This window comes from Taurulus bubalis, assembly GCF_910589615.1.
Source record: "Taurulus bubalis genome assembly, chromosome: 2".
Lineage (NCBI taxonomy): Eukaryota > Metazoa > Chordata > Actinopteri > Perciformes > Cottidae > Taurulus > Taurulus bubalis.
In genome coordinates this window covers 5,558,029-5,582,030 of record NC_136590.1, presented here as the reverse complement: position 1 = coordinate 5,582,030, position 24,002 = coordinate 5,558,029, and the positions used below count along the sequence as shown (strand labels likewise).

At 40.7% G+C, this 24,002-nt stretch overlaps 1 protein-coding gene across 1 annotated transcript in view; it reads left to right on the top strand.

Annotated features, from left to right (window-relative positions):
- The window catches only part of LOC306753494 (uncharacterized protein), a gene marked incomplete at its 5' end in the record, with an annotated part of 106,909 nt that overhangs the window by 48,818 nt on the left and 34,089 nt on the right, over positions 1–24,002 (top strand). The window contains 13 exon segments of the mRNA XM_079237369.1: positions 175–273; positions 1,802–1,999; positions 2,219–2,317; positions 3,024–3,122; positions 3,346–3,444; positions 3,726–3,821; positions 4,486–4,558; positions 4,850–4,909; positions 9,744–9,867; positions 13,943–14,045; positions 16,091–16,197; positions 18,755–18,979; positions 23,137–23,291. Coding sequence (XP_079093495.1) covers positions 175–273; positions 1,802–1,999; positions 2,219–2,317; positions 3,024–3,122; positions 3,346–3,444; positions 3,726–3,821; positions 4,486–4,558; positions 4,850–4,909; positions 9,744–9,867; positions 13,943–14,045; positions 16,091–16,197; positions 18,755–18,979; positions 23,137–23,291 — 1,537 coding nt within the window.

Here is a 24,002-nt window from a genome sequence, read left to right as displayed (position 1 = left end):
ATGTTTAACCGCTGGCGTGTGAGAGGATGATGGGGTGATGGGATGATGGGAGGGGAGGGACGGACGGACGGACATGTTTATTTTACAGCTCCACTCAAAGCTTTCACAGTCTCTTTATCACCTCACTGCACTTTACCCTATGTTAACAAATCTTCTGTGTGTGTGTGTGTCCAGAGTGGACTAACTCCACTGCATGTGGCAGCACACTATGATAACCAGAAGGTGGCGCTGCTCCTGCTCAACCAGGGAGCTTCACCGCACGCAGCCGCAAAGGTAAGAGTCGGTGGAAGTGAGTTGAATCGAATGTTCGTCAAAGCACTGATGCACCAAAAACCTCTCTCGCTCTCGCTCACTCTCTCTCACTCTCACTCTTTGGCTCTGGGTGAAAGCAGGCTGACCTAGTTTCAGTCTCCCACATGCAATTATCCCGTGTACTATAGCGGAGAGAAGCATCGTGATTGGCTGGTTGGGTCCCGCGTTTACGCTCTTAACAGGATCTATTTAGGAAGAGCTGCCACTGGAATTAGCCAGGCCCCAATAGCACTTACTCACACAGGCAGTGGCCCCAAACAAAACATGGATTTTAGTTAATGTGTTCATATCTTTAGGTCCTGGACATAAAGTGTAAATGTCCACGTGTTTAGAAAATATAGCTCTACACCCCGGAGTAATGCACCTTTTAAGAGGATTAAGCTGTCTCCATCTATCAAAGGAATTACTGCAGCAAAATACAAATAAAGTGAAAAGGTGCTGGAAGATACGGCTGATATTATTGAATTATATTAATATTCTTGCTCTATCACTTTTGCAACTTTATGCAAAATCCCATTTAAGATTACATTCAAATTGATGGTAGATTAACAGATTTCAACCTCTCATCTTGTTAGTGTTTGATTGCACTTTCCTTTGAATAAATAATTGAAAGGAATCATTTTGAATGAAACGATTAACCTCACTCTTATGCTAAATATAAAGCTACAGCGAGCAATAGCTTAGTTTAGCTTAGCTTAGCTTAGGGTGACCAGACGTCCTCTTTTTCCCGGGCATGTCCTCTTTTCGAGACCTAAAAAATGCTACTGCTCTCGGCCAATATCCTGTGACATCACGCTCCTTTTAAAACTGCAGCGTGTTGTTATTGTACAGATTAGACAGACAATATATGTTTTGTAATGGACACAAAGTAGCTAAATATAGGTATGAAACTTGGTGTGTGTGTGTGTGTGTATGTATTCACCCCCTTTACTATGAACCCCCTCATTAGGATATGGTGCTACCAATTACCTTCAGAAGTCTCATAGTCCCTTAAATAAAGTCCACCTGTAACACGTGAGCTGTCACATGATCTAACGGGACACCATTGAATCCAATATTACAAAATGAAACATGGACGGGCAGCTTCTTTCCCTTATTATTTCCAGTATTTATGCTAAGCTAAACGTCTCCTTAGCTTCATATTTAACGTACAGATATAAGAGTGGCATCGATCTTCTCATCCAATTCTCCCAAAATGAAATACTACTGCATTAAACAACAGACTTTCTTAAAGAGACGGCACAATATGATGACATCGTCACAAAGCAATTTGTTGATAATTGATGATAAGAAATTATTAACCCAGCCCTCAAAGATAATACCCACTTTGTATACTTCTTTTAAGCCAGCACCCATTGTTCTGATAAATTATTTGTTGAAAATGCACATAACACATAATACTTTATAAATTAAAATAAGTATAGTTTTGTTTAAATGAATGAAACAACATGGAACAAAGACTCAATCCTCTCTGCTTCTCGGTCCCCAGAACGGTTACACGCCCCTGCACATTGCAGCTAAGAAGAACCAGATGGAGATCACCACCACCTTACTGGAGTACGGCGCCTCCACCAACACCGTGACGCGCCAGGGCATCACTCCGCTGCACCTCGCGGCGCAGGAAGGCAACGTGGACATCGTGACGCTGCTGCTGGCTCGAGACGCCCCGATAAACATGGGCAATAAGGTACCGGGATCTGTACGCATGCATGTTTGAGTATGTTCTGCAGACTTGTGTTCCAACGGGTTCTTTAGCCACAACTCTGTTATTTGGCCTATTATATTTGCACAGATCTCTGGGTTGTATTGTATTGTATTCCACGCCTTTCTATCCCTCCGTCTCTATACTTCACTCTGTTTGCACATCTATAGATTTAACTCTGTATATTTAACCGTCTGTCCTCAGTCCGGTCTGACTCCGCTTCACCTGGCCGCCCAGGAGGATAAAGTCAACGTTGCTGAGGTCTTAGTGAACCAGGGAGCGACCATAGACCCCGAGACCAAGGTACTGTTACGAGTCTCCTCGTCCTTATTGTTCATTTATCAAGCAAAAAACAGTTTTGGGACTGTTGGTTGAACAAAACAAGCAATCTGAGTCTGTGGCCTCAGCCCAAAACCCAAAACTTGTCTATAAACATTATTATTATTATCTTTGATCACTGATGAAGTAACATATCAGGCACTGCAGGGATCAAAGTTATCCTCTCCTGCTCATCATACGTCGCAATTTTTCATATGTATACTCTTAGAAATATAGGCGATAACTAGAACCTTATAGGGTCCTTTGGCTTGTTTCCAGAGGAGAACCCTTTTTACTTTCCAGTAGAACCTGTTGTAAAGGTTCCATCTGGATCCATTTCACAGGGTTCTACCGAAGAAGAAGAAAACACTTACCGGTAATCGGTTATACCTAGAACCATCAGTGAAAGGTTCCACCATAAGAGGTTCTACAGAGAACCTTTCTATGATGTAAGGATTTCACCCAGAACCCTTGCTGAAAATTCCATCCAGAACTTTCCCACTTTCTAAGGGTGCTAAGAATATATTTATTACCAGTTCTAAAACGGAACCGTTACTCTCTTGAAGACAAAAGAAATGTTATTTTGTAGCAAATGTGTATTTTTTAAGTGTTTTAAGCAGGTAAAGAAGAGACAATCGGCAATAACCTGGATGATCATCTGCTTTTTCCAAATTATTTTCTGTATCATCAGCTGGGATACTCTCCTCTCCATGTGGCCTGTCACTATGGCAACGTGAAGATGGTCAACTTCCTGCTGAAGAATCAGGCGAAGGTCAACGCTAAGACCAAGGTAACCATTCACTGTCTACGTGTAATGTTCTTCTCTTCTGTTTCTAAGGGCAGAGGAGAATTGAATTCCACCTTTTCAGACCGTGTATATATATATATATATATATATATATATATATATATATATATATATATATATATATATATATATATATAAAACACTGAGGAGTCAGTGGGCGAAGAATCATTAATCTAACCTTTCTCTCTTTTTCCCTCTTCGGCAGAACGGTTACACACCTCTCCATCAGGCTGCACAGCAGGGACACACACACATCATCAACTTGCTGCTACATCATGGAGCATCGCCCAACGAACTCACAACTGTTAGTATACACACACACACACACACACACACACACACACACACACACTAATACTACATTGCTGGAGTTTGATTCTCCCTTCTGACCTTTGTGGATCAGTTCTCCAGCTACACATTCTACCAAAAGTACCAAATGCACTCGTCTCTACACTGTGAATAAGATGTGAAATAGCTTTGATGATTATAGTTTTTGGTGCTGATTCTCGCACTTGATAGTTTTGATTTTCCTGATACTGTTTCAAATCAATCACTCGCCTCTAAACTAAGTATTTGTTTGTCCAGAATGGGAACAGCGCCCTGTCCATCGCCAAGAGGCTCGGCTACATCTCCGTAGTTGACACACTCAAAGTGGTCACAGAGGAAACTCTGACCACAAAGGTGAGAACGCGTTCCCCTTTTAGTGATGCACAATAACTAGAGGCATAATCGTTTTAAAATAGAGAACTCCAGCGTGAATTGATTTACTATAAATTCCTAAATAGCAGAAAACGTTTCTCTCTTTAGCAGAAACAACATCTTTGATACTCAGGACTTCCTGCAGCAATGTGTCAAATTAAAAGCCTTCCATTAAACCTCCTTTTTCTGGTTGGCTGTAAATGTGAAACATCCGCAGTGTTAAGTTTCATTTATGGAAGATAACTGCATGATAGACTGCATCATATTTTAAAGGAGACTATATTTGAGTAGAAACACGGTTATGTTCTACTAGTTAAATACAGTCAGTTCTACTTTACCACTTTTTCATTCTAAGTTAAAATGGTGTAAATGAAATCAAGACTTCCTGTGACAATGTTTCACAATAAAAGCCTTCCAGTGGCTCAAAGGGAACAATGCCTCTCTTTCCTGCTCGGTTTGTAATGTGAAAAATCTGCAGGAAGAGTTTAAATCTATTTTCATTGTAACTTAAACTGGTAATTGAAGGTGAAGAAAGAAAGCAGCGCTATAAAACAAAGAGAAACGTGTTGACTTGAATATTGAGTGGAAGCGTTTGCTCATGCTGCTCATGGTGAGAATAAGGACTTTGATTGTCTCTGCTGGACAGACTGTGATAGAGAAGCACAAGATGAACGTCCCGGAGACCATGAACGAGGTGCTGGACATGTCCGATGACGAAGGTGAGGATTGACTTCACACCTCATTGATGTTTGAAATCTGGATTTAAACGGTTCTCCCCTCACAACCTGTGACCTCAGTCACTAAATCCGGGCGGGACAGCCAAAGTCTCTAAAATCCCAGGTTAAGTCATATTTGGCAGAAGTAAGTCCCAGTGCTGGTCCATTGGTTGCCAAATTGTCCCCACTGTTGTTATGGAAACATTGATTTTGTTGTTGTTGAGTATCATTTTTCCATATTTTTTGGTTTCCATATTTTTTCCTCTAACCTTCTCCTCCATCCCATTCACACAGTCTTTAAAGCCAATGTCCCCGAAATGATCACAGAGGACTATATATCTGATGTGGAAGAAGGTATTTTTCATTTTTCTTCATTTTATTTCCTTCTTTTAAATCTTCACTTCTTCATTCATACCTCTTTCTGCATGTCAGCCATCTGTTTTTTACATTTCCAATCTCTTATATATATATGTGCTTTATTTAACGGAAAGTATCGTAGAAAAATACCATAACGGGCAAATGTGTTCCTGTAAAGGTCCTCCATCTTTGTTATTACAGGTACAGAAGTGCGTATCGTACATGTACAAGTACACATATTGTACACATATTGTACACATATGCCTTTCTGAACCTCCGGCTGCTGCTTCCCTCATGCTGCGCCAGTATTACTGCATCGAAACATATGGGAAGATGCCTTTTTTACTCCAGGTTGTCATGACAACTGTCTGCATATGGCGTTGCGGAGTGTGTGACAGATTTCTTTTCACTCTGTGGAGTAGACTGCACACACACACACACACAGACACACACTCAAATCCTTTGTCTTCGGAGGGCTTGTCAGTGACGCTTCCATTGTAGTTTCACTCGTCCGAGCCAAAAGCAAACACTGTGTCAGCTGTGTGTGTGTGTGTGTGTGTGTGTGTGTGTGTGTGTGTGTGTGTGCGTGTGCGTGTGCGTATGTGTGTTTACTTTGTGTGTCTCTTGGTCTCTGGTGTGACTGAAAGCAGCTGAACTTGAACTTTTCCCTGACTCTCTAATGACACTGAGGGAGGGGAGGAAAAGACAAACTAGAAAGTGTAGCAGTGAGATTTTTCAATCAATAGCTCGTTTCATTTCTTCCCTCCGGTGTTTTTGTTAAAGCGTCCGCATTGATGGAAAAGAATGGTCGCCTTGCAGCTTTAGGTTGTCACATGTTTCACGCCGTCGGTTTACTTTCCCACAGAGAGGAGTCTTCTGCTCCTGCTCTTTATATTTAACACAGTTTCCTGAGAGTTCCTTCTGGCTTGAATCGGGTCGGCTTCGCTTTACGCCGAATTCCTTTGACATGACAGTTTTTGGGACTGTGCTGAACATTTCGGTAGGAGAAGGCGCATGTCACAGATCGCGTCACAAATGTCACTAAAAAAAGACGTGAGCTGATTTAAGCTTAAACTCATAAATACTGTTTTTACAGTGGGATTTAGGGTTTGTAATCTGGGTCGGAGCCCAAAACTGCTGCCGTGGCTCTTGGACAGAAACTGTGCAGGTTCATGTCGGGTCGGGCCATATTTCTTCGGGCCCAATCCCAGCTCTAATATATAGATGTCAGGATGTCATAAAGTGTAGGTTATGTCTCAGTAATTCTGGCTCTTGGCTCTAAATATACTGTGTGTTAATGTTTCTAGTGAACCACACTTTCAGTTGATGGATACAACATTTTTTTTTTAAGTGTGAACATATAAGATGAGTTTATATATATATATATATATATATATATATATATATATATATATATATATATATATATATATATATATATAAATGGTTATAAATATAAATGGTTGAAGGTGTATTTGTGCTTTATTTGAACAGAGATGGAATTTGGAAATATCTGCGTCAACTATTCCTGTAAGTCCCAAAAGCCCCGATGAGGTCGCTGTAACTATCTCCAGTATAACCAGTCTGAGGTGGTGTGGCTCAACTAATTATTCTGCATTTATGTGCATGTTTGCTCTCACGCTGAATGTGTGTGCAAGTTGTTGTCTTTTTTTTGCTTCTGGAGTCGGCGTCTTTAATTTCTGTTCTAAAAATATAGGATGTGTAACTAAGCACACATACACATACCAGCTGAGTAACAGCAATGATTAACATCTCCAATAACACACACATAGTCCACGATCTAAATCAGGACGCCCCAGAAAACCCTCTGCAGTCTTTTAGAAACGTCTGTGGTCTCTCCAACGAGTTCTTTCCAGAGCTGTAAAGTTAATTAATAATGTGGTCAGCTTGGATATTAAAAACTGGATCGTGAGATAACTTCACTGTTTATAAGGCGACAACATATTTACCTCATGCTGGCTGACGTCTTAATGTCCCTTTTTCCAATAATTGACGCCCAGTATTTCGTCATCTCATGTTTCAAGTGTTTCCTTTAAGGTGAATCTGTGGTGCCTTTTGACTTTTAACATCCTAAATATAGCAGCACTTAAAGAAAAGAAAAATAGAAGCAGGACCGTTATTAAGAAGGCAACTTGGATCGTCATATTGTCACTATATTGATGATTTATATTTGGACTCGCATCAGATTTAAGGAAAGAAAATGAGGTTTCTAAACTTGACTTGGATTCACTGACAGTTGATTCCCTTCAGACTTGACTTGAGACTCAAAAACATTCAAGTCACATACTTTTGATTTAGTGAAATCCTGGAAACCTTGAATATTTTATTCTTAAATGTTGTTAAGAACAGTAATATAGTAATATATGCTAATAAAATGTAACAGTAAAACAACTATAAATATATGTAAAAAAAATAAATAAATGGACATATACAGTATGTCACAGAGCAGTGCAGCCTGGTTATTATTTATCATTTAAAAAAAGTAGAGAGTCAACAGCAAATGGCCTCATCCAACTTTCTGAACTTTATTTAAAAATTAGCATTCATTAATGCAACATTTGCATGTTACCGGTTCACCAGGGAACAGTGTGTTCTGCGGAATTTTGTTAATGCTGTGTTCTGATTGGTTAGATTTAAGACGAGGCTTGTAGTAGCTTTCTCTACAAACACTCTCTTATTATTTGTCTTATGAAGAGAAGTTTCACAAGTAAAGACAGACGAGTAGATAGATATACTTGTATGTCAACCTGCAGACGCGAATGCAGAGTTCTACATTTTTAAAATTACGAGGTGACATGAAAAAACAGAAGTTGTTCGACAGGTGAGTTGAAAGATGCCGAGAACAAGAGGGAAACAAAGACAAGGAGAAGGAATTAATCAGTGAGCATTCTGACAGCAAGGAATCTGTGCTACTTAGTAGCGAGAGAGACAATCAAAGCAGACAGACAGGAAGCAGACAGATAAGTCGACACAAAAAGAAAACAAAGCTAAAAAGATGACAAAATAAACGAGTAGTGGAGGGTGTGTTCTGTAGGGAGAGTTTAGATGTTAGACAACTTAGCCTGAGTCACACACCCACTTACTATTTCTGTCCTGCAGTGAGCTCTAGGTGTCTGTCCCACACACACACACACACACACACACACACACACACACACACACACACATAATCCTGGGTTGGTAGGCGGGAGAAAGCCGATCTGTTTGTGTGAGCGCCGGGCTGTGAAAGAGAGACAGACAGTGTGTGTGCAGGAGAGAGAGAGAGATACAGACAGTGTGTGCACAGGGGAGAGAGAGAGAGACAGAGACAGAGAGAGAGAGAGAGAGAGAGAGAGAACACGAGAGAGGGAGAGAGTTGAAGGAAAAGTAAGTTCAGTGTGTTGCAAATCCTGCAAACTGAACTTCTGGCTGGATGAAGTGCTTTAAAGCAGGAGGTGAGTTTTTGGCTCGTTCGAGGGGAGGTTTTGAATGGGCTGGAATGTCGCCAGATGGGGTCTGTTAAGTGTGTGTGTGTGTGTGTGTGTGTGTGTGTGTGGGAGAAAGTTTCAGTGAGTGTTTGGGGGGTGGGGTGCTGCAGCAGCAGGGGACGAGGGGACCGGAGGGTGAGGCGGGGGTCTACTCTCCGGCTCTCCGGTGCATTGTGGTCGCTGGAATGCCTTCCTTTATCTTTCTCTCCCTTCGTGCCTTCGCCTGCATGCACTTGCTCCCCTCTTTAACTCCTCCCCCCGGCTTTCAACTGTGCGGTCACCGGTTCATCGGTAGGCTGCCGGATCTACAGTAACTCAGAGAGGGAATAACATGCTGCTCTGTCTCCCTGCTGTAGTCCTCTCACGTATGTTTCAACCACTTTTGGATGATTTGTTTGCTGTGATGACATAGAGTGTTGTTTTGCATTAATCTGTGCTCAGTTATTTGATTGAAGCTGTTGAACTGCTGTTATTGCTGTTGCTGTCTGCTCACTAAACTAACCTGACAACTCAAAGTTACTGACAGCAGCACTATCTGTTGTTTGCAAGCTTTGCTGTTAGCATTTGTGTGTCGTGTGGGGGACTGAGACAAAAAGCCTTTAGCGACAGAAAATACTTTTGTTTGTGTTTGGTTCGTTGGGACCAACAGCCTCCAGGCAGAAGCTGCATTGACCTTCTGACTAAAAGAGCAGCACTTGTTCTGCATGCACGACCAAAAACAAGAATCAGATTTGCTTTCATTTGAGTTTCCCGCTTTTAAACTGCCACACAATCTCAGATGAAGCAGGTACGAATGACGTATTTTTGCAGGTAAATTAGCCTAATTTTTGGATTATCGCAGAAAATAATCTCTGTGGCAAACAAACGTTTATGATACTTCAACGAGATAATTCTACACACGTGAACGCCACTTTTGTGATATTTTTTTTTAAGTGAAAAAAGCTAACGTTAGCGGCTATAAAGGAACTCCACCGCGGTCACATGACTTCACGTCACCAGCTAGCCGGCGTGATGACCCTTTGTAGTCTCATTTGGCTTCTTTAAGACACGTAAAAGCTTCAAAATTCACCAGAGGGGGGTTTACTGACAAAATGTTACAATCTCTTAAGCTTGTGTTAAACACAGACCTTATTTCAGGCATCTAAAAAACCCATAAAAAAAGATAAATTCACGGGAACCTGACTCATTTCTGGGTTTTAGGACTCTGTTGACTTTGTTCATTCTCTTCACGCCTAAGTTTCCTCGACACTCCAGAGTGTTGAACTGGCCACACGCTGGCAAGAAGAAGAAGAAGAAGAAAAGATGGAAGCACAACGTCTAACCTGCGTGTTTATGACCCGCAGGTGACGATGCGATGACGGGGGACACAGACAAGTATCTGGCCCCCCAGGACCTGCGGGAGCTGGGGGACGACTCGCTCCCTCAGGAGGGCTACATGGGCTTCAGCGTCGGGGCGCGGTCACAGAGGTGAGACACACACACACACACAGGCGATGATCAATATTATGACTATTTCTAAGTTTGAAGTTGAAGTTAAATGAAACATTTAGATAGAAGTCTTTAAAATGAATTACACTGCAAGTAGTCGCATCATCACCGAGCTTCTTCCACCACATATTTAACAAAAAGGGAGTTTCTGGTGTGATTGGGTCGTCGAGGTAAAAATGGGGGGAAAAGGAAATTTCTCCGCAGCTCTTCTTGTTAAAAAAAGAGAGGAAACCTTTTAGCAACAGAGCAAAGTGCGATCTTAGACAGGAAGCGACAGTGTTTATGGTCTTTTATTTTATTTTATTACAGGCATGTGGTAGACATTTCCACGTGGTCTCTTGTGTTTATGGTAATTACAGTACACCGAGGTATAATTTCATTTAATTAAGTTGGTTCCAGTTGATTATAGGTAAAAATCAAACCAAAATTAAGCCTTTTTTTTTATTGAATTCAGTGAGGTTTTACATAATTCTGACCCCGCAGATGTTTCTCTCCCCAGTGGGAGGTCACAGTTCGCTTTCTGTGGCGTGTTGAACCTTTTTCTGCTCACTCAGAAATATTGACGCTTGTGCAACCCGCTGGAGAGGGAGGGGTTATTGAATATCTGAGCAGTGACACACACGGACATTGAGCCACAGGAAATTAGAAACACGTTCGATTCCATGGCCTTGAGCCCTGGGTTACATCAACACACACTGTTTGAGCGGGGGTGGGGTGTCAGTGTGTGTGTGTGAGCGCGGGAATTGGTTTCACAAATTTGCTGGTCCGCTGTAGGAGTGGGCTCAAATCACTTCCAGTTCAGTCAATTTAGGAAGTGAATTATCTACAAAAGAAAACCAGAAACCAGAAACACAGGAGTCTATTGGACACTTGAATGATGCTGTCAGTTTCATGTTATGGCCATTTAGATGTAATTACTTCTTCTAATTTCTTGAGAGATGTTGTTTGGTGTATTCGGGTGCTCTAAATGCTACAATACCCATGAGCCTCAGCTGCTGTTGCTATGGTGAAGAAGCCAGCCAGAGGCTAGGATAACAGACTTAGAAAGTTCAGATCATTTCATGGATGCAGAATTCATCATTTGGTTCAATCCTGACATTAGCAGCACCAGCTGTATGATTTTAAGCTCCGTGGCTGGACGTCCTCTTACTGAAATGCTTCTTGGGAGTCGTAGTTAACTTATCACCTTAAAGCACTAAACAACATTTGAATACATCAGTTCCAGCTGCAACAGCAGCTTTTTTCAGTAAAAACAACACTGAGAAGCTCACTGTGCTCAGCAACTAGGTGGTGTTCATAGAGTACAGTAGTATAATTCAGTAGTGGGTGGAGACCAAAAACAGAGCTAAATATTGGACTAGCCGTCATTAGTTTGACAGAAACACGACTCATATGCATATACTCATGAATGCATATGTTGCTCCGTGTCTGCTTGATGTGTAAACTGTTGGTTAACACGTTCGCCATATCTTTTTTAAATGGTGATGATATGTCAACAATCTTTTAATGTATATTTAACTTTCTGTCCACACAGACCTGTACCCATGAATGTGTTGTAAATATACCAGATGTTTTAGTAATGTCCATCATTTGTTCTGATGATTTAACCAAGAGCTTCATAGCCATCCGACCCTTGGAAGTGTCAGTCACATGCAGTAATATATGCAGACGTTTGAGGGAGAGTCTTACCTCTGGAACCCTGAAATAACTCCTCCCTCCCTTACAACTCTGTTATCTTTTTAGGATAATTAGCTATAAATTGTACATGATTCAGACTGACAGAGAGCAGTGACGCTGGCAGGCTGGGCGACAGACAGTCAGTGAGACAGCCAGTCAGTGAGACAGCCAGTCAGTGAGACAGCCAGTCAGTGAGACAGTCAGTCAGTGAGACAGTCAGTCAGTGAGACAGCCAGTCAGTGAGACAGCCTGTCAGTGAGACAGTCAGTCAGTGAGACAGTCAGTCAGTGAGACAGCCAGTCAGTGAGACAGTCAGTCAGTGAGACAGCCAGTCAGTGAGACAGCCAGTCAGTGAGACAGTCAGTCAGTGAGACAGCCAGTCAGTGAGACAGTCAGTCAGTGAGACAGCCAGCCTCCTCTACAGCCTGTTCTCCTCCTCTCTGCATCTCTCTCTCCTCTGTTTGTTCATGATCTTTTATTCTCTCCTCGTGTCCGTTCTTAATGTTAGTCCCAAAGTCAGGTAAGACTGAAGGCATGAAGAGGCCCCGCCCCCTTTCACCCCTCCCCCTCCCTCCCCATTCACCCCTGACCCCTCCCCCCAGACTCTCTACTTTGTGGTCTGATGGAATACATATTTACTGTGTATGTTTGACTACTAACTTGATGATTTTGACCGGTTTCATTCATGTTTTTTAACACGTGTGTGTGCTGACATCGGGCGCTGTGTTTTGTCCTGTGGTTCACTCGTGTGATCTTTTTGTCTCACTTTCAGCTGAGAACAGTTCTGCTTGCGTTTTTTTTTTTGCTTTGGTGTTTGACTGTGGCTCTCGTGTCATTATTGCTGGGGTCTTTGTGGTTTAGCCACAAAGGTGGAGCTTTGCATCATTTTGGTTTCTGTGTGGAGTTTTCCTTCATCGAGCTTCCAGGGACCTGAACTGATATTTATCTGGAGGCCAGAGCCTCCATCAGTTTAGTGTCACGCAATGCACAGTGCGGAATGAGCTCACTGTACGCTGTCTTCAGAAAGTTATGTACATTTCAAACAAAAATGTACATTAAAACACACATTTCAACTGCTTTAATTATCAAATTCTTAAAGAAATTACTTGTTTTTAACTTTTCATCAGACCAGATGCAGTTTATCCTCGTAAAGTATCATAAATGAATTACATTTTGTGCTACTAACTCATTTTATTTATATATTTATGTATTAATTTGCATTTAATGGAACTTCATCACAATGCTGTATTTGCTACAAATACTTTTGTCCGTCAAGTTTTAGCTTTTAAATAGTACTTTTGAATACATTATCTATCGTCTCTTTTCCTTACATAAAAGCCAAGAGCCTTATTGTTTTTATCCTGTCATCTCTTGAGCATTTATCAAAGATTTAAAATGTCCAAATTAAAAACAAAGCTACTTTTGCAATCTTCAGATAACAGTATTTAAAACAAACATAAATTACAACCATGGCTTTTTCTTCTGCCTCCATGGATTCGTCATCTCACAATCAAGAGTTGTGTGTGTGCCATGTTTCAGGCTAGTTGGCCCACATGGGTTCACTTGTGTCGAGCATTTAGCGCCGCTGTAGCGGAGGTTGAGTAGTTGCAGGCAAACATTTCGCATCACAAGTCATCGCTCAGGAATGCTCTTTTATTTGCCTCATAAAAGTCTCCCCTAAACAAACAAACAAACATCCCGCTGTACCGCCACCGACTTCGAAAAGGACTGCGGCTAATTATCTGCAGTTGTTTTCATCCCGACCAGCTTGCTGTGTCCATCGTCCATCACGTAGACGTCTGCTTCATGAGCTGCTCTGCTTCCCTCGGGCTTTTTAGGGCTTTTGAACTGTGTGCTGGCGAGGTGTGATGGTGTGAATAGCCCCGCCACTAAGAGAGTGAAGAGGCTAAAAAATAAAGAACAAGAAAGGTGTAGAAACTGTAGTTGTCGTTGTAACAAACCCACCTCACATTCACCATCCAAAGAGGTATTATTCAGGAAATCAGCAAGCACTAACGACTGCATTTGCATCTGGATTCCTGCAGAGTTTAGACAGATGTTTGTTGTTGACACAATAGTATCCTTTGCACACCGATAACTTCTGCCAATCTCTGGGTTTTGTTCTTGGAAAATGCTTGAATTCCCTCTTCGGGGGCGTTCTTTCTCTCCTTGTGCTTGTTGTTGTCACTGGTGGTATACAGTCAGGTTCCTGGAAGCTGCATGCATTTAATGTGTTTATGTTTGTTTTTTCTGTTCACTTTCACCCCCCCCTCCCCCTCCTTACACCCACCCCTTCCTCCCAACTCCTCCTCCTCACCTCTCCATCATTGTGACTGTTGTCTTGGTAACCCGTGACTACTACGGCAACCACACCAAGCCTGCGTTCCTTCAGTTCTGATAGGTCCAACACGCTGAACCGGAGCTCGTTCACACGGGACAGCATGATGATAGAGGAGATGCTGGCACCCAATAAGGAGATGGTACGTACCAGCTGCCTTTTCTGTCTCTTTCCGTCAGTAGTCCACAGGTCACTGACTTCACGAGAGACTCGGTTCTGTCTCCTGATGTGCCGAGCTGCTGTGCACCAATCCGCTTACACCTGAGAGGATGTTGACATAAAGACGACCAATCCCGTTGCATTTTAGTGAAAGGGGAGCTGAGATTAGTGCTGCTATAAAAGGGATCATTGTCACAGACTTCTTATTAAGCCTGCACCCTTAAGAAATGGATCTTTAAGTAAAGCTTCGTGGAGAATATCTCCCACGAGCCAAAAGACCACAGACTTTTACCTCTTTGTTATATTTAATGACATAACAAAGATGTAACAGTGCTAGAAACGCATGAGAAGTTTCTTAAACGTCTATAATGTGTGCGGCATTAGAAAGATGAGACAAGATCAATTATACTTTGTTCCCTGAGTTTTGCTACTGAAGCCGACACCAAAGCTTCTTTTTGTTTCCTTATTCTTGGGAGTATAAACATGTTTCTTCTCTTATTGAAATATGACAAACCTCTCCAGCTTTTTAAGGATTACACTTCCCTACAGTTGGAGAACTTGTTAGAGAGCATCGCCATAATTGCCAAGATATCATCGATTGTGGAGACTTAAGCAGGCCCAAAAAAAAATTGTATCCTTCACTTCCCATAATGCAACCCGATAGCCTCATGGGTAATTTTCTCAGACTGCAGACAGCTGCTCCTGAGGGCGTAACCCAACCACGACCAGTAACTCAAACCATGATCTCATGGGAAGGCGTATGAACATTTCTGCGTGTCGTCATTTGAGGCCATTTGTCATTTTATGCCACGTCGTTATCGTGAATTGGTATTTATATTTAGGCAATAAAACAACAGTAACGGCGGTTAGGTTGATGCAACAAAAGAGTCACAGTGCTGCATGCAGGTGATTCTGATCTGTGGACGTAACATCTGCTAACTACCAGCTGGTCTCCTCTCACGCTGCTCCAGATGTTCTGTAAGGAGAGGTCTTTCATTGTAGAGAAACACAATAAGGTAGATGTTCAAGTGCATGTGAGAATGTGTCATTCAGCCTTTTCATTTATTACATGTCGGATGTTATTTGTCCGTTCAGTTATTGTCAGTGTGTTGCTCATCTCATAGCGTGTATATATTTATCATTTCCTCTTCATTGTTATATTGTGGAGCGATTCCATCCATGTGATAGTGATAAATAATTAGATCTTTCCTTATTAATTGTGGGAGTTTGTTTTCTCCATTTCACAACACTGCATGTACAGTGTCAGTCTTCTGAATGTTTTGTCCCATAATGCGTCTTTTTAGAAATATTTCTTCACTGTAACAGTCATTTTTGGGGGTGGAATGAAACACTTCATTCTCCTCTTAAAGTCAGTGTTTCCTCCCTGCAATAGAAATGTTGCATATATATAATTGAATGCATGTAATTGCATCTTTTCACTGCCTACAGCTGATGTTGATTTCTGTCTTTGTAACCATCCGTGAAACAGATTTTTCTTTTAAAGAATTGACAATTCTCTTTCTTTCTTTTTTTGGCTTTTTTGTCACAAATATACTGAATTCATCTTTTTATAGTATTTTATAGTACCTTTTTTTATCTCTAGATTAGCTTTTTTGTAAATGACAGCTGCCGCAGCCGCCCCATGTGTAGGCATCATTGTATGACTCAGGTGAAGCCCTCCGTCCCCAGAGGAGGTGTCACCTCGATTTATCACAGCTCACTGCTGGAACCTCAAAGACGAGCATGGCAACCCCTGAGCAGATTTATGTGTCAGTTCTGTCCTCATTTTGGATGACATGACATACATTTCAGGCATCTTTTTATGGCCAGACAGATTTCATGCATGACATATGATTTCTACGAGACATAAACGTTGTAGACTTCATCAACGGCAGCATTTTCTTCATTGTTTTTTCTTCTTCTTTGGTTACATAAATGCATGACTTTTTTTATCAAACTCCCATTCAGATGTAGTTATTTCTGTCCTTTTCCTCGTGTGCACATTGACCTTGTTGACTCCTCCCCCAGCATTTGGCGGTCGTGAAGGACTTTGACAACGACTCCCTGAGGAGATACAGCTGGACTGCAGACGCACTGGATAACGTCAACATCGTCTCCTCTCCGATACACTCTGGGTAAGCAGGCGAGTGGATAAGGAAGGACACAGGACACGTCTTTGTTCCCGCCTACCTGTTAAATATCCTCTGTCTGTCTTCCCTTCTCATTATCTTCCCCCCCATCGAGAAAACGTCTCTCTATACCTTGCAGCGGTTTCTCTTCACCTTCTCTGGTTGTTTGTTCTTGATTGTAAAACAAATCTGTCAGCAAAAGTTACATTTCCTTCATTTCTGTTATTACTGTATAATAACACGGTGCCGAAACGCACAGAAAATGACTAAAAGACGGTGCTTGAGAGAGACGAGACTTGTCTCTAGTTTCTTTCTCTGTTGAGCCAAATCTAAAGCCAGCGCTCACCTGATGCTACGGGTTCAGGTAACTCGTCGGGTCGCAGCAGCAGATCCACATGTGACTCACCGAACTGCGGAAATGAAGGAGCTGTAAAAACTGTTTAAAGCAAAAGTTTGGCATTGTCGGAAATACGCTAATTCGCATTCTGGTGGACGGTTGGATGAGAAGACTGAATAATGCGAAGACAGGCAGGCAGGAGACGCTTAGCTTAGCTTAGCACGAATACTGGAAAAGGGTGGAAACAGCTAGCCTCGCTAAGCTCCGCCTTTAAAGCTCACTCACTATTCAACACGTTATATTATTGTACAAAAACTGAAGTGTAAAGACAATTCTATTCTGTCAGCGTTATGTTTGACCGACTAGAGATGAGAGGTATCAACTTCCTGTTCCCGCCGACCTTTTGCAAACAGGAAGTTATCCAGATTTCACATCCAGCATCATCAGGACCAACGCAGGGAAATCAAATTATGAGACTGACAGAAGTTTAGGCCTCTCATGGGAATATTGATCGTGTCACAAAGGCCTTCAGAACTAATTATAGGCATTATTAGTATTATTGGACTGCATCTATGGGCTTGTATCTGTTTTTAATGGAGGCAATGAACTGACAAAGTCGGATGCAAGCACAGCAGTTTTAACAGCTTTTCACATAAAAAATATTAGAAAATACCACCGCTGACTTGCATACGTGTTACATACAGTACATGGACTTTTACAGAACTACGGTTCGCTTCCTGAACAGATTTCACAATCAGCAGATGGGTTTATTACAAGTTAAACCTTTGAATTCAAGCTAAAATCCATATCTGCTATCACTCCATAGTAAAAGCAGTCTCGGTCCGGTGGTTTGATTGACAGCTTTCACACAGTTTGTTTCAACTGTCCTCACATCCTAACTCTCCGCCAGAAAGCGAGCGAGCGTAAATCTCCCCACAGATGTCGAGCTGTTCCTTTAAAGGGCTCCGTGGTAGTCGTCTTCTCAGTGGTATTTCCAATGGCAAAGCTCTGTTGTTGACCTGTCACTCCTTGCGTTGCTTTGTCGTCCATCCTGCAGTTTTTCCTCTCCGCTCCCGCAGTACGACAGCAGGTGATTGACTGTGATTGGTCACCCTCTTTTGTCACCACCACCACTATACCTTGTTTTGTTGCCCACCCCCTCCCCCTCTCTCGGTTCACTCATAACATCCGTGTTTGCACTCCTCACTCATGAACTGGGTCGTTACAGATTTGGATTCCTGTGGGTTTATTCCTTTTTATTTGAAGGAAATCTTTACGAGTTTCATAACTGATCTGAATGAATCCGTGGTACAACAAACCTGGCAGAATGCGACTTTGTGCAGCTGTGGATCTGAATATATATATATATATATATATATATATATATATATATATATATATATATATATATATATATATATATATATATATATATATATACGTATATATATATATATATATATATATATATATATATATATATATATATATATATATACGTATATATAAAACCACAGATAACATGTGTGTAAGTTCATGTATTTCAAAGTCTCTGAGTGAATCTTTACATTTGCTTCAAACTCAATCCGACTTTTGGAAGGATTAGTTTATGCAAAATGACATATTATTTGTTCAAAAGCATTTAAACTAACACCAAATTGCATGGTGTGAATCTGTGTGTGTGTGTTATGTGATTTGCTTCTGTCATTCACACACAGGGCTCCAATACCTTCTAATATGGATAAAACACAGGTTACCCTGGAGGCTCCTGTGTTGGCGTTTTGGCTAATTCATCCACACAAAATAATAATCCACGAAGGAATATCAATTTTCTGGCAACATTGTGACACTTTTACTTAAGCAAGTTGCTGTTTTTTTTCTTCTTTTTATTGATTTATTTTAAAACGCAGCCACAGCCAACACAGAAAACTCTTTACATTTCTTTATCTCTCTTCTCCTTTGCTCACACATACTTTTCCGTGTGTTTTAAGGATCCAAGCATGAGAAGAGACGAACGCTCTTCTCTCTCCATCAATACTGCTGTTGAATTGATGTGTATTTTACTTCTCGTTCCATTCCTTTTTCTATATCCTCTCCTCTTACCTTCTTTTTCACCCAACATGCTTCTCTTTCATTCACTTTTCTCTCTCTTTCTCTCTCTCTCTGCTATCACTGTTTGTTCTCTTCCTCCTTTTCTTTCTTCCTTTCTCTCGCTCCCTCCGTCAGGTTCCTGGTCAGCTTCATGGTCGACGCCAGGGGCGGCTCCATGAGAGGAAGTCGTCACAACGGCATGCGCATCATCATCCCGCCCAGGAAGTGCACGGCGCCCACCAGGATCACCTGTCGACTGGTCAAGAGGCACAAACTGGCCTCGCCTCCCCCGATGGTGGAAGGAGAAGGCCTGGCCAGCCGGCTGGTTGAGGTCGGTCCGGCGGGAGCTCAGTTCCTCGGGTAAGACTCGATGCGGTCTTCAGACTTCATATTGTCGCTGTTTGCCTAATCGCTTGTTTTCCTGCACTTGGATTGGGTGACTTGACATCTCCTTCCTTCCGCTTCTTGCCATCGCCATCTCCAGCCATCTGCGTTGACATTATGAAAGTGTGAATCGAGTGTTTGTGCATGTTTAGGTGGAATACCTGCAGTTTAATTTGCAGTTTAAGTGTAATTGTTGCAGTGTGCTCGCCCTCAAGCACAAAGTCCAGCTTTAGCAAAGTAAAGGCAACATCACTAACGGATGTAAAAGGGGAAATTATATTGGAAAAAATAAGTAAATGTGTGCACATATTTCAGTTGTATATACATTAAAACTGTGGCAGGAAGTGTGTTAAAGCCATGACAATTATAGAGTTGGCTCAACTGAATGGAAAGGCTTTTGAAAGCCTGTTTAATATATTCAATTACAGCGTAAATAAAGTAACAAAATACCGCTTGTATGTCTGCATCTTTGAAAAAGATGGTTCTGAATTAGATTTCAGCTTAAAAACAAAAAGCTGTTACTTTAGAGTTTATAATGGTGTTTATAACAGGGTTTAAATACACTATTATGTTCATTGTTAATCGTTGCTGGGTTTCTTTCCCCCCCCAATTCGTCAATTAGTTTAAAGCTTGATGACCAGGTCAGCTAATTACATTTCTTTTTATTGAGATATAAATGTACACAGATATTTGTGTTTAAGAAGAAAATAAACACAGAAGTAGGATTACAAATTAGTGCGACGTCTGAATATTAGTAGTATGAACACAAACTTGATCAAACAGAAAAACATATGAATCACTATTTAAAAGCTTAAAATCAATTAAAAAGGACACATTTGTTGTATTACGAGTGGTGTCGATGTAGCAGGACTTGAGTTTATCTGTATACAAAATAATTATGCAGGAGAATATTTCAGAAAATAGTTTATTGCAATTTTCAAGTGCCCAAGGTCTTAAAATTGCTTTTTTATTAACTAGCTAAAACCCATGCATATTAAATATTATTTTAAGAAGCATATGATGTACAGGCTTGTTTTGGCTCTATTTCCAACAACTCAATTTAATTAAATCATTTTATTTAGTAGTTTTTAAGTATTGTAATTTAGTGTACTTTTGAAGTACTTGAATGCAACTCTTCGCTTCTGCTCCACTGCATTTTTTTAGGCAACTATTGTACTTTTTACTCACCTATGTTTATGACTTTACTTGGAACTTGTCAGTCTTGACTTGAGACTTGATTTGAGACTTGATTTGACTTGAGACTTGACTTGGAACTTGACTTGGGACTTGAAATCTACTTGGGACTTGCAGAACAATGACTTGAAAGGAAAAGAGCTACACCAATAATATAATGTAACTTATTTTCTTCAAAATAAGAACTTCACTAGTTTGCTACTTTTGTTACTTGAAGTATATTTGAAAACAAAGACCATCGTATTTTTACTGAAGCAACATTTTAAATGCAGGACATTACACGTGACAGAGTATTTGTACATGGCGATTTTACTACTTTTACTTCCATAATAATACCGTGTGTGTACTTGTCAACCACACACGGATATTGTGAGTGAGTAGTTGCCCATACGGATGTCACTGATGAGTACTGGACAGAAGAAACAACGCGGTGCTCTTACTGACTTGCGAGTGTGTGTTCTGTGTGTGTCCGTGGGTGTCTGCGTGGGTGTGTCATTATCTTGCGGACACAGTAAACTTCATCTACCCAGAAAGCCGCCAGCCCTTAATGAAGGCGAGAGCCTGGTTAGTCCAGTGCTCCAGCTGGGACCCAGAGGAACTAGATTTGCTGGGTAGGAACCAAACATAGCATCCTCCTCCCTGCTCCTCTCCCTCCTGTACGTCGCACCTCCCCTGAGGGAAACAACATGACCGAGGCTGATTCATGCTAATGGTTATGATTATTTTACCCATCTCTGTTGATTTGTTAGGAAACAGCCATGTAGTTTTGGGAAGAAATCAATGTGAACATTTTTGAAGGGAGGACAACTAGTTAGTTGGATGATATGTCCACCACAGAAAAGAGGATTCTTTTGTATTTCTTTTTTAACTCAATAACATCCAGAAGAGAAACATAGAATATAGCTTTTACATTTGAGGTATAAAAATTCTTCCTAAAACTACACAGTATAAATTTTAATCCATTACGGTTACTTTCTAGTCACTTCCATTTAGAGACCATTGATTTCTTTATTTATTTCAGGAGCTTTCAGTGGGCCTCTAATGTCACTGAAAGTAAAGGTTTCGATTTTGCTGTTTGGACTGAACTGCGCCTGTTGGGCATGAGCCTCTTCCTCCTCAAGCTGAGCATCATCCTGCTTCCCATGACCGCTGTTATTTTTACTGCATCTTTTTACGATCAGTTTTGTATGTTATCCCACAATATTTGTTTGTATTAATTTATTTCCAGAGACATTAGAAGAAAGAGTATGAATCTTCGGAAGGGTCGTTTAGTTACGGTGATTATCAAGTAGTCAGTATGCAGTTGGTATGCGGGACCTTTTGTGATTTGTCATATTAATAATGTTTGTAACAATAATGTTTCTCCTCTCTTCAAGCATTTCTTCATAAAAATGTAACTTGCTACTGTAACTGTTTTACGCACCAGAATGTAGATTCTCATAACTGATTTTGTCAAGCTGAATAAACAACAGTCAATGTTTGGTCAGTTCAAACCAGGAAACCGGGAAAAAGAAAATCTCCTTTATAGAATAAAGAAAAAATAACTATGTATAAGAGTTAAATAACTAAAATAATATATTTGAACTAAATATAACTGGTGTCGGACCTCAACAGTCTGGATGTCAAAGTGCTGTGTGGAGTAAGTTAACGCTAGCTAGCTTCAAGCCTTAACTTAGTTAACGCTAGCTAGCTTCAAGCCTTAACTTAGTTAACGCTAGCTATCTTCAAGATTTAACTTAGTTAACGTTAGCTAGCTTCAAGCCTTAACTAAGTTAACCTAGCTATCTTTAAGCCTTAATTTAGTTAACGTTAGCTAGCTTCAATATTTAACTTAGTTAACGTTAGCTAGCTTCAAGCCTTAACTTAACCTAGCTAGCTAACTAAACCCGACAGAATTACTTTCAATTGATCAAACGCCACGATTTCTTGCATTGGGATGAGAATAGTTCCAACATTTGATAAAAATATAAAACACAAAACTGTGAAATTGGAATTTCTAGTTAGTTAGCTTTTTTTAGTTTTTTTTGTTACATCACCAAGCTAGTAAGAGAATGTGTCAAGACGGCATCGAAACATGAGGGTTGACTGGTCAAATTAAATGTGATGTCATTGAGCTGAAGTTTGTGACTTTACTTTTATTTATTATTTTTAAGAAGTTGAAGTTTACTGTTAAAGCAGCTGATAACGGCATAGAATCTTTCAATAGAATCAAGTTGAAAAGTGCAACACTAAAACGATCAAATCTGACATTTAGAAAAATATATATAACAGTTAGCTAATTGGTTCTACATGTACTGGATCTCCTGGACAGATTTATTTGGTCAAAAGTTAAAATCCTATCCATGTGAGGTGGCAACACAGCAATGATGGCTCATCTACTTGATCGCTCATAGTAAGAAGCTGATTGAAAAAATTGTTTTAATAAGAGCCAATCATTTTGTGGAAGATCAATGAATATAGTTCCTCTCTGTCTGTCCTTTTGCATTTCTACTCTTGAGGGGAAACATGTTCCTCAGACTAGAGTACGTCCATCCGCCTCTCTTGTGTTCCCATCATGCCTTGTTTGAATAAGGGCTGTGCAGCTTTCTCCCCTCATTCCACGTGTTTCATAGTCAAATCACGCCAAGCGACGACATGCAATGTCCCATCGAACCGCAGCACGGCCACAGCTACGTCATTATGAAGCAGCAGAACCAGAGTTCACTCATACCTGCACAGTCTGTCTCTGACACGGATGTCCTTCAGCATTCCTTGTTCGTGTTTCACTTTATTTCTAACAAACCGAGTGAAACCTCGATATGTCATCCATCATTTGTATTCTTGTAATCAGACAGAAGTAAACCTAAAACCTCTGTTTTCCTGGTTTACCCGTTTCCTGCCATTTTTCCCGTCTTAAGTGTATATAATTAATGAAGCCATACTTCATGTAACCTTACCAGGCCTGTGATAGTGGAGATCCCTCATTTTGGCTCGATGCGGGGCCAGGAGAGAGAGCTGATCCTGCTGCGCAGCGAGAACGGGGAAACCTGGAAGGAGCATATGTACGACTACAAGAACGACAACCTCAATACGCTTCTCAGTGGGATGGATGAAGGTAGAGCACGTGTTTATATGTTTAACTTTAAATAATACACACCTGGAAGGGATTTTAAAGCCCCCTACATGTAGTTTATATGTGGTAACAGGAACGGAAATTGCCACAGTCTGTGTACGGTGTTGCTTTTAAGTCATTTTTTTTAATTGTACCTGGTTCAGATCCAGCAGTTGGAGAGGTGTTCATTGCCTTATTGATGCATCACAATAGTGACTAAACAGATGTGTAACACCTAAAACGTTTAGATAGCTGCAATAAAAAGCAAACGACCAGGTGGGGTCTGATGTTATTGTTACTCCAAGGCAAGGCAAGTTTATTTGTATAGCACATCTCAACAACAAGGCGACTCAAAGTGCTTCACATAAAACCATTAAAAGCATCAAAGTAAAATCCAGTAAAATTAAACATTTGTGTTTAGGATTTATTCTCTCTTTTACTTTTGTTTATGGCCAGTAAGGCTTTATTATAATCGGTAATGTGGCAAGGCACCTTTAGCACATTTCAGCATCAAGGCAATTTAAAGTGCTTTGCGTAGTAATAATAATAATAATAATGCATTTAATTTATATAGTGCTTTTCTTAGTACTCAAAGTCATTTTACACAACATTTACAATGTCCTAAGAACTATGCAATAAAACAAGTAGAATAATAAAACATAAATAAAAATAATAAGAGCACACAGTCATACATTAAAAGCAGTTCTAAAGAAC